This window comes from Anopheles coustani, chromosome 2 (genome assembly GCF_943734705.1).
Source record: "Anopheles coustani chromosome 2, idAnoCousDA_361_x.2, whole genome shotgun sequence".
Lineage (NCBI taxonomy): Eukaryota > Metazoa > Arthropoda > Insecta > Diptera > Culicidae > Anopheles > Anopheles coustani.
The window spans coordinates 75,246,616-75,262,328 of record NC_071289.1 but is presented as its reverse complement, the minus strand read 5'-3'; the positions used below and the strand labels follow the sequence as shown (position 1 = coordinate 75,262,328).

At 49.9% G+C, this 15,713-nt stretch overlaps 1 protein-coding gene across 1 annotated transcript; it reads right to left on the bottom strand.

The window, feature by feature from the left end:
• On the bottom strand, positions 1 to 14,918 carry LOC131265726 (uncharacterized). The gene is made up of 7 exons (XM_058268029.1): positions 14,897 to 14,918; positions 12,244 to 13,188; positions 7,214 to 8,711; positions 6,836 to 7,133; positions 4,837 to 5,069; positions 3,228 to 3,686; positions 1 to 2,782 (listed from the first exon to the last, which is right to left on the bottom strand). Exons 2-7 carry the CDS (start codon positions 12,565 to 12,567, stop codon positions 396 to 398), a joined length of 5,199 nt encoding a protein of 1,732 aa, XP_058124012.1. The 5' UTR covers positions 12,568 to 13,188; positions 14,897 to 14,918; the 3' UTR covers positions 1 to 395.
• Between the last annotated feature and the right edge of the window lie 795 nt (positions 14,919 to 15,713).

Sequence of the window (15,713 nt, the reverse complement as noted above, 5' to 3'; positions counted from 1 at the left end):
GATACTATCTTATCGCGATGGAACGAGCCCACCGGCAGTCTGGTGCAACAATTAAAATCGTTTGAAATCAAATCAAAGCCTTTCCCCTGCTGCTCAATAAAACGATTGAATCGAAAACAAATTGCATTAAAATATGAATAAAATAATTATTGTCCCTGTCCCCTAAAAAAAACTTTCCGAATGTGCAATTTTGCAAGTAAAACATACATGCTCAAATAAAAGTAGCCACACCGCAAAATTAGCCTGCGTAGAACGAACGGAACTAATGCTGGTGAGATTAAAAACATTACGACAAAGGTCGAACTGACACGTAGGTTGGGTAGTTCTTGCTTTGCTCCGGATGGTTAAGGTTGGTTTGTTTCGTGTTCGCTTCGAAACAAACCGTTCCCTTCGTGCTAGACGGTTAGCGATGTGATAAGCTGCTGGCACAGTTTTCCATACTCGTACTGATCGCCGGAGATCCGGCGCAGTTTAATGCCCTTGTTGGTTGTACTGCTATCCTTTCCGTTGCGACCCTCGTACACCTGCAGCTCGATCTGCAGTCCGCCGGAAAACTCTAGGTTCAGGTTCGATCCCGTTGGTTCGGATACGTCGTTTGGCCCGCGTCCAGTACCAGCACTGAGAGATGATGATAATGTTACGGAGGAAGTTGTACCTCCTTCCGTCGCAGAAAGAGTTGCCGGTCGGACAACCGTGGACGGACCGGTTACCCTGGCCCCCGCCCCTCCAAGAGCTGACAACTGGTGTTGCTGTCCATCCGCGAGCGGTTTCGTTCCGTACACGCAGCCTTTTGCGGGCATAGTGGAGTCGAGCGTCCGTTTGACCATCTCGAGGATGCGGGCCGAGTCGAGGGTGGAGCACTCCTGTGGAAGTGGCAGCTCGTAGCACTCGTCGGCACTTTTCGCACCATCGCACAGTGAGTCGGGACTGAGCCGAGCCGTGTCTTGTTCAGAGTACGAGTCGGCACTCTTGAAGCCGGAGCTGGCAGCCGACGGTTCCTGACTGGGTGACAGGTTCGACGGGTTGGAGTCGTTGCTCAGGCTATCGTCGCTGAAGCCGAGCGACTTGTCGCTACCCCGCCGAACGTACGACTCGCTGATGTCGGACGTATCCAACTTGGCCGAACAACTGCCGGAGGTCGTTGCCGTCGAGTTGTTTTCCGTGTCTAGGCTCGCCTTCCGACCGACGCCGCGCGTTATCGATGGCATGTCGCTCGATGGCTCGGTAATCAGTAGGCCAGAGAATCCGAGTCCGCTCGTTGTAGCCCCACCACCACCGCTGGTGCTGCCTGCCGTCGGACAGTTGAGCGAATCATCACTATCCCCATGACTTGAGTCGGACAGCGCCACCAGCGTTATTTCGCTGCCCTGAACGTCCGTCAGGCAAATCTGCGGATGCGTGTGCTGAAAGGTGAGATCCTCCGGCGATGCGTTTGCCGAGTGGCTCCGGAATGCGGCCGGAATGGATGCGACTCCCACGCCCGACAACGCCGCCACCGGATGTTCTTCCTGGATGATGCACAGATTGGGTGAGGTCGGCGGTGTGCAGGCGGAAATGCGCATTGCTTGTGGTGGCGGCGGTGGCAGCAGTACGCCACCGAACGGTTTCACTACTCCCGTGTCGAAGTAGTTCACCGGCGTGGTGGGACCAGAGTAAGCGGACCGGCCAGAGAAGTCCAGTTCAACGCTGTTCACGATGTCCATGCTGAGATCGAGCGGTTCGTTACAGGAGGGCGAGAATGACGATGTACCGCGCGTTATGGAGCCGCCCGCCATCGACGTGCTCCCACCACCCGTATTCAGCGTACTAATGCCACGGGTGATCTGATGCATCGGAGAAGCTGCACCGCCACCACTGGAAGAACCACCTCCAGTGCTAGAGCTTCCCAGGCCACTCACGATCGAAGCTGGTGGCCCGGGAAGAATTGGCGACGAGCAACCGCTGGCGTAGTACACCGGCGAAGGGCATCCGCTGTTGCTGTTGCTTCCACCTGGGTACTCCAAACCCGAAAGATGGCACAATCCCGTACTGGTTGTTGCTCCAGCAGCACCTCCTGCCGACGTCCATCCTCCCACCATTCCACCGTACGGATTGCCGAACGTACCACCGCCGGCGTAACTAGGCTGCATTCCACCGAGCGTGAGCAAACCGGTCGGACGGCTCGAAACACCCGGATAGCCAGCGCCGGCACCAGCTCCACCGTGCCGCAACGTGGAGCTCAACGGTGACACACTCTGACTATGCTGCAGTGCCACCTGCAGGTTCAATCCGCCCACATCCAGTGTCCCGCCAGCACCACCAAGCACGAAACCGCCAGTTCCGGTAGCGCGAGGCACTATCCCCAGCTGATGGCCAACCTCGTAAGGCATCGTGCGCGTCGCCATGATGCTGTTTGCCGTCTCGATCTGCAGTCGATTCTCGAGTACCAGCTTCTCCAACGTTGGCACGATCGTAAGGAGCAACTCGTGCGGCACACTAATGTCCGGCTGCTGCTGCTGCTGCTGAAGATGATGGTAGTTGCCGTCCACGAACGGCTTGCAGTGCATCGGTGAACCGGGCAAACTGACCGAATTGTCCGCCAGCGGGGGACTCGGCGTGATTAGCAAGTTGTTGCGCGGCTGCTGCTGCTGCTGTTGGTGTTGATGTGGTTGCTGTGCGCAGGAGGAGGCCATGGCTGCGGCGTGTAGCCCCTTTTGCAGCTGTTGACATTCTTGGAATGGGCCTTGGAACTGCGACGTTATACGGGAACCCTCCGAGGCTCTCCGAACCGGACTGTAGCGACCTAAAATGATCGAAAATTATGTTAGTTATGAGTAGACAAAAACAAAATACGTTTAAAATAATGACATATGACTGAAAAATGCAGACACAACAACTAACTACTGCTCAAAGCAAGGATTCTTTAAGAGCAAAGCCTACTACACAATGGCAACCAACATTCACACACTACACCGAATGCAATATCATTACCCAGCTAGTAGCCATAAAGTGCACTACATCGAAAAACTATAAAAGATGGCCTGCATTGATGGGCAGAAAACTTAATCAAAACGACAGAATATGAGGCTTGTGATTAGTGAGTGAGTTAATGAAACGGTCTCCTGCCTCTTCCCCATGGTTTAGACATGGCGATCGGACTGCTCGGATGGTCGGGTTAGTGGGCGCATCTGTTGTTCCTGCCACGACCACGATGACGACTCGACCTGCACACCCGAAACACTACTTACCGATTTCCTGCACCGTCGGTAGCTTACAGGTTCGCGTGTACCGTCGATTGCACAGCGCGCTGTGTGGCGATGGTAGCGTCGGCTGCTGCGGCTGGTGAGCCGGTGGTGGCTGCACCGGAGCGCCGCCCGTTGTCCCGGTCGGTGCTGCACCTACTCCTCCTCCAAGCAGCAGAGCAGCCCCGCCGGTGGTCACCGGTGCGTAATGGTACGACGGTGGGCTTTGCATCGACGGTAGCATCATCATCATAGTCGGTGGACCGGATTCGGGCGACCGGGGATTCGACAAGGCCGTAGCCGAACCAATCGACGTGCTGACCGCGTGCGAAGGTGCCGACCCACCGCCACCGCCAGCGATACCTGCTCCTCCGGCGGAGGAGGAGGAAGACGACAGCAACGATGGTGGCAGATAGTCCCGGTTCATACGCGCTTCGACCTCTCGTATTAGGTCCGGACTTATCACTGCCGTACCGCCGGTGATGCGTTGTGGGACCACACAGAATTCGATGCCGCAAATTCGATTTTGTTTTTACCCGATTGTTGGTGCGATGTTAGCGGAGGGATTTGCGTGCAAGTTTTTTTTTTTGGTTTGTGTGTTTGAGTGTTTGTGTTTATTTTTCCACATATACACAATAATTGAAAATATTGCAGCATAATGTTTTAATATTTACAAGACATAAAGAAAAAGGAAAAATAAATGGGAACAAGAAAAAAAAACAAAATATAAAATAAAAACATAGAAAACGAAGGGCATATAAAACGAAGAAATGAAAGGAAAACTGTACGTGAACCATAATAGGGTAAGTGGCTCAGCACTTTGGCCAAAGTAAAAATAGCTTAAATCCCGTTGTGCTTCAAAAATCAAAAAGTTCATATCGATTTCGTAGAATTCATTCCGTTCCAAGATGTTCCTGTTTTCAAATCACAGTGTTTATTGAATACAATAATTGAATTAATTTTTGCTTATTCCGTTACTTCCATCCTGAAACCAAATTCTTTAACTTTCCAACTATCTTAAAAGTTTGCAAAAGTACGTAAAACAAAACTTATGTTTTCATTTAATTGGAGTACTACAATTTGTCAAGAAGAAAAATTTACATATTCGAATAACGTTAAAAAAGTAAACTTTCTACGTTCAAAGTGGGTGTGTGTGTGAGGAAGGCAAAACATCTCTCTAATTCTCTTTAGCAGGAAACGAACCATTTAGTAGGTTCGATGCCCAAACGCTACAAAAGTTAAGAATTTATTCATTGCTTGGCAAATAATGCTAGTATAGTTACCCTACTGGAAGATACTTAAATTACATCAAAAATGTATACTAAAACATCAGATACAATATACCGAACGCGTGTGTAACTGAGCTTGAATGCGGCTGCGTGAATTAAACGGTAGCCTAAAAGGTACATACAACATACTCTAAAAACACTCGAAATTCTAAAATCCAAACATAATTCGAAACAGACATGCAAAACAGGAAAGCTAGGTGTTTAATAAAGGAGTGAACAATTTTGCACAATCATTGAAAACATTGATATCAAACATAGCACAATTACTGATAATGGAGACCACCTGGCCTACGACGGCGGACTTAAGCCTTCGGGGCGATACTTACCGGGTGGACGTTCCATGACGGTCAGCAGACCGGTACGGCGAGTTCTTCCGCCACTGCCAGCACCGCCGCCACCTCCTCCTCCTCCTCCTCCTCCTCCTCCTCCTGCGCCTCCGCCCGTGGAGGGTGCGGGCGAGTGAGCCTGCGGCGGATCCATCGGTGAGCCCGTCCCCGCCGGCAGATCGTCCGTACAGCCGACGGTGTGACGCTTGGTACAGCCCCGTCCATGCATATATCTAAAGCGGAAAAGCAAACACGTCGCACAGGGCGGCCGTTTCCATTATCAGGGTCACGATCGCAAGCTGATCACGATACGAGCAAGAGAGAGTGAAAGAAAAGGAAGGTTCCAAGGGAAGCGTGTTTCCGTTGTTCACTTCCCGGAACAAAATAAAAAAAAAGACCAGGTGTGATAAGAAGCTACATTGTTGTGCCATCCTTGGTCAACCTCTTGCTTTTTTAAACAACTCTGAGGGGGTTTTTCTTTAGCAACAAGATAAAACTTCTCTGTAAGCTAGTCATTAGCATACGAAAGAGTCATCGCACTTGGTCACATAATAGTTTTCGCTTTGAAACGATTTTGTTAAACCAAAAGTACAGCGATAGGATGATCCAATCTCACGGTGTGCTGGAATGTTAGGGGGTCTGCTCGTCCATCGCCGCACGGTAAACACACAAACATCAGACCACTCGCGGCGGGGAGTCGGACGCGTCATGCAAAACTTGAAATCTCGCAATCCGATGATTTGCCAACCATTTACGCCACACTACATCCTGTTTAAAGACGCTGTGCGGCAGCAATTTTTAACTTCGACATTACGGTATTCCCATCGCCGAGAAAGTTTCCATTCTTTTAAACTAGGATTTGTTTTTTTCTCATCAACTTTCCAGTAAGTTGTTAAGGTCATAAAACAACAAGTTGCGATACACGAACCATTGCCTGTTTTTAAAACTTGTTTCTTTAAGCCTTGTACTTGTACTTGTAACTTGTAAACGCCCGGATAAGTACACACTACGTTGAGAGTAAAAAATAATGGAAATAAAAATGCCGTAGTCGTAACCTTTAGGCATACAAGAAAAAAAAATCACATTCTTATAAGTGACAAGTTTTAAACTGAAGCCTAACAAGCACCAAATGGTCAATTTATGAAGATGTTAAAGAATGTTGGAAAGTTTCTCTTTGTGTTCATTTAAACTAAAGTCGATCTTATTTCCACTTGACGTTACGATTTCTGTCTTGGAGTGGATTTCGTTTTGATTTGAGATTATTTATTTCCAAAGGAAACTTTTGAACTTATCAAAAGTAATTCGATGCGCGTTGAAGGAGGATTTTCACTAACCGGGAAGAAAACATTCACGGCATATGCGTATGCGCCTAGTGCGCACTATAAATGGTAAAGTAGACACCTCTCCACCGGAACTCCCGGCATCGAGTGCGTCGTCGTGTGTTTCACGTTAAGATACAAGCGCTGGTGCGCGCAACCGGTAGGAAATGGTCGCGTGGAAAACAAACACAACAATTACAGACAACCCATGGTGGTCAGCTCGACCGCAGCTTGACCAGACCGCAAGTTCTGTTTTGATTCTCTTCACACGAACATGCCCTCTGCTCGCTTCTTTCCATCGGTCACTCCACCCCTGGGGGAATTACCGATGAAAAACGAAAAAGTAACACGAAAATTTTGTGAATATTATCTTCTTTTAGAAAAAAAAAAACTATAAAGTTGACTATTTGACGCAATGAACGGTAGCAACGGGACCGTTTCACATACGCACATACGTGCGATAAGCGATAAGAGCGACCGCGCGCACGAAAGCAAACATCTGTCCGGTCGGCGTTAAGAGAAAATAAAATGTGCCAAAAGGTATGACCTTCCCGCTATTAGGCCTTCATTAAACGTGTTTAATCGCAAGTAAAGGGGATGTTTTGATTTGCTACTTCCTCCATAAAATCTGCGGAATGTACAATCATTGCCATCGACCCGGCGCCCCGGCGTCTTCATACCTTTGAATTTCGTCATTGGAATCGTCGGTTCCCTCGCTACTTGGCGTCTGGAGCATCAGATGATCGACGACCAGTGTTGTGCAGCCGTTGTTCGCACCTTGTACCTGGCCCAACGTGAATCCGTCTCCGATCTGTTGCTGCTGCTGTTGCTGTTGTTGTTGCTGCTGCTGTTGTTGCTGTTGCTGCTGCTGCTGTTGATGGTGTTGTTGTTGTTGGTCGTGGAAGTTCGTCGAAGACGAAGGATAGTAGATCTGCAGATTGGCTCCACCATCCGACGCTCGTCGTCCGAAGGAACTTGCTGTTGATTATAAAAGAAATGGCGCAAGTTAGTGTTAGCTCGCGTCGCATTTACAGGTCGCAGGGCGCGCATGTACTTACTTGCACCCATTACGGTGGGTGGCTTTAGGAGATGCTGATCCTTGATCGTGAGATTGTGGATCGGTTGGTTCTGCAGCGAGGGAATATTGATCGGAACGTTGGGCGTTGGCGGCTCGAGCGTGCCACCACCGGCACCAATCTTGAAGTTGATGGGCACCACGTTCGGGTTGACCAGGACCTGCTCGTGGGCGACATCGCCCGGACCAACCGTGTGCCGCCGGGTGTTCCCTCCGCCGGCCCCATTGGTGCACGACGGTGGGAAGAGATAGTGCTCACCGGAGGACGGTGGTTCTAGCGAGCCCGGAGTAACGGCGGCAGTGGACAGCGCCGAGGACGACGACGGCGATAGCGCCGTGGCGGAGGAGGATACGGTGCCCGTGTCGAGGTCGTACTTCTCCAGGTCCTCCGTGCCGCCCAGTCCGGATGATATGTTCAGTATGGTCGAACCGACGCTCGTCAGCGGACTCAACCGCTCCAGCGAGTCGTTCTTGATCACCTCCACCGTCCGGTCGACGACGCCCGTCGTGATGCTCGTCTTCCGGGATCGCGAGTACGCCAAGCTGGCATGATGCTGCAGACGCCCCTTCTCCTTCCGCTTCTGGCGCAGCTTGTCCACCAGCAGGTAGTAGATGGCGTAGATATGATCGAAGCGATTCTCGTGCACCGACTGCGCGATCATGTCCGCCGTCAACCCGGGCAGCTGCAGCATGTGCGTCATCACGATCGTGTCCAGGTTTTCGGCCGTCTCGCGCTGCTGCTGTCCACCCGCACCACCAAGATCACCGCCGCAGTCGAGCAGCGGGATCGAGTTGTGCTGCGCCAGCCAGCGATGGTGCGCGATCTGCTTGAGCGAGTAGCGCCGCTCCGGTTCCACCACCAACATGTGCCGAATGAGCTGCTCGCACTCCTGCGACATAAAGAACGGTATCCGGAACTTGCCCGCCACCACCACGCTACGCAGATCGTGCAGCGTACTACCATCGAACGGCAGAGCGCCACAGACCAGCACGTACAGCACCACCCCCAGGCTCCAGATGTCCGACTTCGGCCCATCGTACTCCACACCCTGGAACACTTCCGGCGCGGCGTACGGCGGCGAACCGCACCACGTCCGCAGCGGCTGGCCGGCCACGAACGTGTTGCTGAAGCCGAAGTCGGCCAGCTTCACGTTCATGTCCGTGTCGAGCAGGACATTCTCCGCCTTCAGGTCCCGGTGCACGATCCCGTTCCGGTGGCAGTAGTCGAGCGCGGCCACGATCTGCGAGAAGATGCGGGCCGCTTCTTCCTCCCTCATGCGCCCGTTCGCGACCAGATGGTCGAAGATCTCGCCCTGGGCCGCGTGCTCCGTCACCAGGTAGATCTTGTTGCGTGACTCCATGACCTCGTACAGGCGCGTGATGTACGGATGATGTAACACCTTCAGTATCGATATTTCGCGGAACGTCTTCGCCAGGTTTTCCTCGTCCAGACATGTTTTATCGATTATTTTAATTGCGACCTGCGGGAAGAGGAGCAGAGCGGAGGCACAGGACGGTGTGCGGGTGAGTAAGAATGAACACACTAACGTTAAAGGCCACGCAAGGATGATGGTTGCACGAAACCCGGCCGGATAGTTCATCAGTTCAAACGTTTCGGGGTCATTGTGTGGAGGAGGAGGCGGAGGGGGAGGAGAATGGCACTAGCACCGTTTGGCTCGGAGCACACATCGGAGAAATCGGCCCTTGGGTCGATTTTTCCACGCTTGTATTATTATTATTATTATTATTGCTGTTGCTATTGGGTCGGGGTTATGTCAATAATATACGATACAATTTCTTTGCAGCCACACGGACACACGGACCAACCATTACGGGGGCACGGCAAGCTTACCACACGGCCAAAGAGATGAACGTTGAACGGTTGCATAAATTATTCAAAACATCTGATTCTGACTCACCCTTCACCCTCAACCCGATCGGTCAACCTCCGGGGCGCGCAAAATCGGCGAAAAGAATGCAAATATTTTCGACCTCCCCGGCCGGCCTCAAACGAAAGGACTTATTTTAAAGTGTCGTCCCTCGAAATAGACATCCCAACATATCCGTGCCATTCCCATTGCGCTACAATGTGTGACGACGTACACGACCCACAATTGTGGGTCACATACACATAGCGGGGACAAATTATTCACCTCCACTATCCGAGGAAAGGACACTCGGGCTAGATCCTCCGGCTGTCCGACGTTACAAGGCTGGCTTTTTACTTTACAGTTACAACCCATTTCAACGAACCCGCTGCTCTCTTCGATGGAGGGTGTATTTTTGAAAAAAGCTTGGACTAAGAACGTGGAAACCATGGCGCACATACATTTCCGTGCACTCGGGGCCGCCTTCGGATAAACGCCTGTGCCTGTGCCTAGCCTTTCGGTTGTGGACCGTAATAGATGGATTGCCTTCGGTTTGAGGTCATTAAAAGTTCACCATTTCCTACCAACACTAGAGCCCGCCGTGCAGGAAGGCTTCAGCCAGCAGCAGGAGCCGTTACGTCCTCGTCCCCGGTGACCAATGACGTGCGCGAAAATGGAGGCTTGACCATAACAGCAAGGAGCTGATGGCAGGCGGTGGTGCATTATTTCGAGGCCTCACGTGCGCTGCATGGTTTTTCATTCCACTTGCTTTTCTGCAACGTTCGATTGCTGCTACCACTGGAACTGCCCGACGTACGTTTGGAGTTGATCCAACAACGCAGAGGAAAATGACAAAATGGATTTTTGGAACCATCCGAAGATAAGGTCGATTATGTTGTTCATCGGTTCTAATCGATTCGAATTAAAAATGTACTCTAGCCATCCTACAGCCGCGATTTGATACAACAACAAACACGGGTGGGCATGGCACGATGGATTTCTTTATTTCACTCCCAAACACCGAAACAGCCATCGCTGGAGGGGACAAACTTTGGTGCAGAGCTCACAACATACCGTGCCAGCACACTGTGTTTGCGGTACAAATTAGCACAAACCAGAAACATCGTAGCAATCACTGCCGCAAATGTCATCACGCGTCGCCTCTTTGCCGGATTTTGCCCGGTCTCAGTTAGCGTGCACGTGATTATTGCCAATGTATGAATTTCTCTGTCCGCAGGTTTTTTCCAATATTATTTTACACACTTGCCACCGATAGCAAGTGGCAACACTCTACAAAACAAGCGTTATTTGAAAAACCAACAGATTAATAGATTTTTTTTAAATCCCCCTTTTATAAATTCATATCAACTCTTGAACGTGATTCCTTGGACACTTTTTTAAATCAGACCTTTTTGTAAAACTACATCAAATAATCAAAACATACAAAAGCATGATAACGGCTTTTTGCTTTTCTCATACTTAGTACTCCTTTCGACCACCAGCCAAGACTCACAGTATTTTTTCAAAAATGTGCAAGGATAATCTATTTGAAATTATTGAACGCTTGAATTTAGAGTTGTTTCTACATTTTCTACTATCCGAGGAAATGCAAATTAGTGCTCTCGTTCCAAGGGACCTGATCTTGCTCGGGATTTCAGGGACAAATACCTATTCTAGGCCAGGTACATGTACCATCTTAAAGCCAACCAACTGACCATTGAATCATTTTAGCATTTTAGTATTTAGTGGCATAGCTCATTTCATACAGAAGACGTTCTGCCCCAAGGCGAACACAGCTTTTCTGGGTATTCACAGTTAAAATGCTTTAACGTAGAATAAACAATCAAAATTATTAGGCTTTTAGTTTTAAAGAAAGAGGTTCCCCAATCGGAAATCAAACCAATTACGTCCTTGCGATCAAATGTGTCCCCGTCCAGTGTAACGCCGGCTCTAGCGACCGGTCTCTATCGATGGAAAGATAATGTTATCGTCGCAACGGAAGGCGGATGTTGGCGATATCTCAAAAGACAAAACAGCCTTCCGTGGCAATGGATATAAACAAGCTGGCCCGCGCTTATCGCTAGGGTTAAAGATTATACAGAGAGGAAGAAGAACATGCATATTTAATGCTGACTCATGGCCTCTTCCATCTCGCTTGGCAGCTGTACGTAGCAGTCACGAACGTCTTCGTCTTCCATCACCATCTCAAGTGACACTTGGTCGTCTTGAATAAAACCCAAATCTTAATCATGCTTCCCGACTGCAACGCAATCAAAAACGAACGCAACGGAAGTGACCGAATTTGCGGCGAGCCCCATAAACGAACGATGGTTTTATTTGTGTCCGGCGAGCCGAATATCTTTTGGTCACACAGCTGAGCCCTATCCCGCGGGCCTGGCAAGCGACAGAGACGTTCACAGCGAAAACAATACAAGAACTTCGCGCTGGCGTTTCACTTTCGCCTGTAGTTAGCGGTGGCCACGGATACTAAGCGCTACACCAACACCACCCTTGGGGCGGCCCCTTCCGCCGTGGGCGATAAAACTCACGGGTTGAAATCGGGCGCGTGACGTAGGGTGCGTGTGTGTGTGTGTATTTACAAAGGTCCCTGCTGTAATGTCGCTGATGTTGTTGATGTTGACCACTTCACCCATTATCTCGCCGACCGAGGCCTGGCTGTGTTCGTGCGTGTGGTCGTGTAAGTAAATGGCTTTCACCATACCGTGCGGGGATCGATTTTCGAATTCCACCGAGCGCGAACCACGGAACGCGTGCGGTCGGACGCGGGCATCTCCCAACAACAAGAAGCGGCTTAATTGGTACACACATCTGTGTGTGTCTCCATCCACATTATCTCGCGTGTGCGCCTCCACTTCTCCGCGCCATCTCGTTTGCTTTTCCCACCACCACCTACGTTTATCATCCGCTTTTGCAGCCCGCCTCCCCCCCACCAGCGCAAACCGCCCGACGGAAAACCGGTAAAGAAAGATGATCGATTATGTCCCTCCTTCCCAAACACATCGGTGCGGAAAAGTCGCTCACGGAAACTTATCGGAAGGTGTCACGTATCAGTTCTACGGAAGGGAACAAAAGGATTTAGCGGACATTTCCCCCCCTACCCCCTGCAAGGATGGCAATTTCTTACCTTTGAGTTTGTTATGACATTGGAGGCAAGCTTCACGACGGCAAAGTTTCCCTTGCCAATTGTCTTCTCCAGCTCGTAGTAACCCACGCGCACCAGCTTCTCGATGGACATCGCGGACAATGAATGTTGCTGATGAAGTGACTGATGATGCTGCTGCTGTTGCGGCTGATGATGATGATGGGGCGGATGTTGTTGCTGGTGGTGATGTTGGTGGTGGTGTTGCTGTTGTTGCTTGATGGCAGCGGCCGCCATTCCTCCGCCGCCGTCGCCGCCGGCCCCACCGCCGATGGCCAACGATGGAAAGGTTTCGGTCATTTGGTTCATCCGGCGAACGACAGCTGCTGTCGCTCAACAGCCACCACACCGTTGTGCATTCACCTCTCGGTTGGGTTTGTTTCTTTTGTGCACCCGACAAGGCAAACGCGCGTTTAGTAGTAGCAATTTTGCTACCGCAGAAAAGTGTCAGCCGGTTAGAAGTGACCTCCCGGCGGCCTCCGCGTACGCATCCGACGGGGATTTAACTGTCCGCTCCGGCCAGGTGTGAACATCCGGCGATCGTCCCCGCGTACGAATCTTGTGTTCCGGTGTGGCTCGTTGCTGTACTAAGCGTTCTCATTATTCTTCGTAGGCAGCATCTTTTCGCTTGCTTGTCGTTTTGCTAGTTTCCCTTTGCGCGCTTCGGGGGACGGACGTTGGCACACAACGACGAACCGCCGTTGTAAATTCGTTAGTTTATCACGCGCACCCGCGACTCTTCACGCTGCTACACGCGAAAAGCACGATAGACACTACAGACACTTCTCACCAACACTATTCGATTCTCTTACACGAATCGCCGGCAAAGATCTTTCGGTGGTTGCCCTGCCGCGGTACGTAGTAGTTTGGGCAGACTCGTCAACAACAGCCATCAACATCTCTCGCTGAGCGCGCGACTTCGCGGTCCCACTAGCAGCAAAAACAGAATGATAAAACGAATTAATACGGTACACACGCAAGCTCGCTGGCCCGCGCGCCAGTGTGCGTCGCAGAGTCGCCGCAATTTATTATCATCGTCACTAAGCCTCCGCCCCAACACCCCCCGCGAGACGTCGTCGATCGCTGCGTCGTGAATGTGGCCACGATTGATCACGCTTATCGGCATGCCGACGCCAAGAATACCCAACTCGCCGGGCGCTTGCAACAAGATGAAATTGGTTCTTATGGCGATCTCGCACCCTCACAACCCGACCCGATTACGTTTGCGGAAGAGCCGAAAGTTTGTCGCCTGATTGGTGGTCAGTCAAATAGTTTCTAATTTAAGCGAAAAATTATCGATCGAAGGAATGTTAATCGACGAATCGACCTTTGATTTGGGTATTACAATTCAGCACACCTAATTGAAAGAAAAAGTGTCTCATCGCAGCAGCCATTTGTGGTTACTTTTCAATCATTTGAACGGTATCCTACGGTATAGGGTACTATATAAGCTGCTTTAAAGTATCATAGGCTGCTTCGTAAAGTATCATAGGAACGTTCTTTCCTATGCTTCCCTGAAATGGTTCTTCGCATCCTTTTGTTGCAACTATGATGCATACCATCTAAGGATCTCCTTCGACAAAATTATTGCTGGGAAATGGCTACGCTAAAGTCATATCGTAAAACATTCGGTTTCTTCCTTCCTGATGAAGGGGCCACAGCCTTATCAAAAAATATACCTTATCCGAAACACCTTCCTTCCTTTTTTCTTCTTCCTTCTTGCCCCAAGTAAATTGGTCTTTGCTGAATGTAATCTTTTACCTCCGGTAGCGGAAGCAAAACCTCCACAAAAGACGAAGAATCGTGTCGTAGGAAAATAAAGCTGTAAGCAAAAAAAAAAACAAACCGGTGGTAAAGGGTGGTCTGTTGGTGGTTGTTTCTGGTTGATTTTTTGTTCGCGCTTTTAAATTGCAGCCGACAAGTCTCTGAGATATCTGAGGTGGTTTCGAGTGACTTTCAATCCCGACTTCCTTCGGGCACAAAAGCAGGCGACAATGGAGATGGAGCAGTGGAGTTTGTTTTCGCTGCTTTTCGATATCTGACGTCGAACGGCGTACCATGGCACACGCGTACAACAAGTCCTCCTATGGCATCCACTACATTCTCCTGCAGGTCAGCTTCGCTTTGTACCAAGTTGGATTTAATCGTCGCAAGGCCTTCTTTTTCCCACCGATAACTGAATGATTCGCAGTGTTTGGATGGGAAATTTGTTGGAAATTTTCCTGCAAAATACTGAAACACGGCTCGCGATGGGAAATGAGTGGGCAGACGAGTAGGCAGGCAAGTAGTCCTGCGGAAGTTTCTGATTTCTTTCACTCTATCCTGTTATCGCGCCGTGTTTCGCCTTTTCACTCTCGCCGTTGGTCTGACATTTGCCTCGACGATGCGTAGCACCCCTCGACACACGGAACGAATGCAGTCGTCAGACGTCCCGGGGACGGAATGCAATTCACAATTCTTCCACCGACGGGAAAAGCGAACAAATTGCTTCACATTGCGTACATTCACCACCAATTACCGTCAACGCGACGGTTGCTAACACACAACATGTTCGTCGCACGAAGCACAACGCACTCGGCACATCCTTGGCAAGTTTGCCAAACTTTCTTGACGGTGCCACTAATGGGGCACGGTTTACCTGATCCACCTCTTCACTATTGTACACGGGAAATCACTGAACGTGCTTCGAATGGAGACATCGAGACGATAATTTCTACGCTGTTCTTCGCAAACTGAAATGTTTTCCTCTAGTGTTGGCAGAATCGCGATTCGGAAGATCCGAAGATTCAATTCCTACACGGATTCCAATGCTTCGAATCCCATTTGACAGATACGAAAGATTTTGATTCCATTTGACTGTTCATTTTCCCATAGGAAACTGGTGAAACTCCCGTCAAAGTTGTATAGAGTTTCGAGTTTCCTGAGTGCGCTAGGTGGACACGCATTTGTTTCGGTCTTCTTCGCTTCTTCTTAATCCGTCAGTTTCCCAGCTGTTGCGGGAACTGAGTTCGTCAGTTCGTCGGAGGAGAGTTCGCTATGTGGAGATGAACAGTTAGACCAAAGACAATTAACAGACAGGTCGCAGCATACCATGTAACGAGCCGAAAACCGTGGGAAAATTTTTGACAGTTGGTTAAAATTTTGTTTACTTCTCACGAACAGCGAAGAAAGTGGGGTAAAACTGCAAATTTGGTATGTTTCATCAACTGAACAACGAATTGAGGCGTTCGAAATATGTTCTGGAGGAAGGCTGCGTATAAGCCAGACCAACACACTTAATTTCGGCAATTACAGCGAGCAAAAGGATATCACATGATTTCACACAGAAGAGCAGTTTCTATCCGCAAGACCATGGATACTGTGATCTAGAATTACCAACTACCTATTTCGCGAAGATTTTGGCGGAGATCTCCCACAAGTAAGCTGGAATTTTTTGAAAACACTTTTTTAACCAA

Coding starts and splice junctions, on each gene's coding strand:
- LOC131265726 (XM_058268029.1), bottom strand. CDS start 12,567: ATGAACCAAATGACCGAAACCTTTCCATCGTTGGCCATCGGCGGTGGG. Junction 8,712..12,243: donor ATGTCATAACAAACTCAAAG/GTAAGAAATTGC, acceptor CTCTTCCCGCAG/GTCGCAATTAAAATAATCGA. Junction 5,070..6,835: donor TCCAATGACGAAATTCAAAG/GTATGAAGACGC, acceptor TTTCCGCTTTAG/ATATATGCATGGACGGGGCT.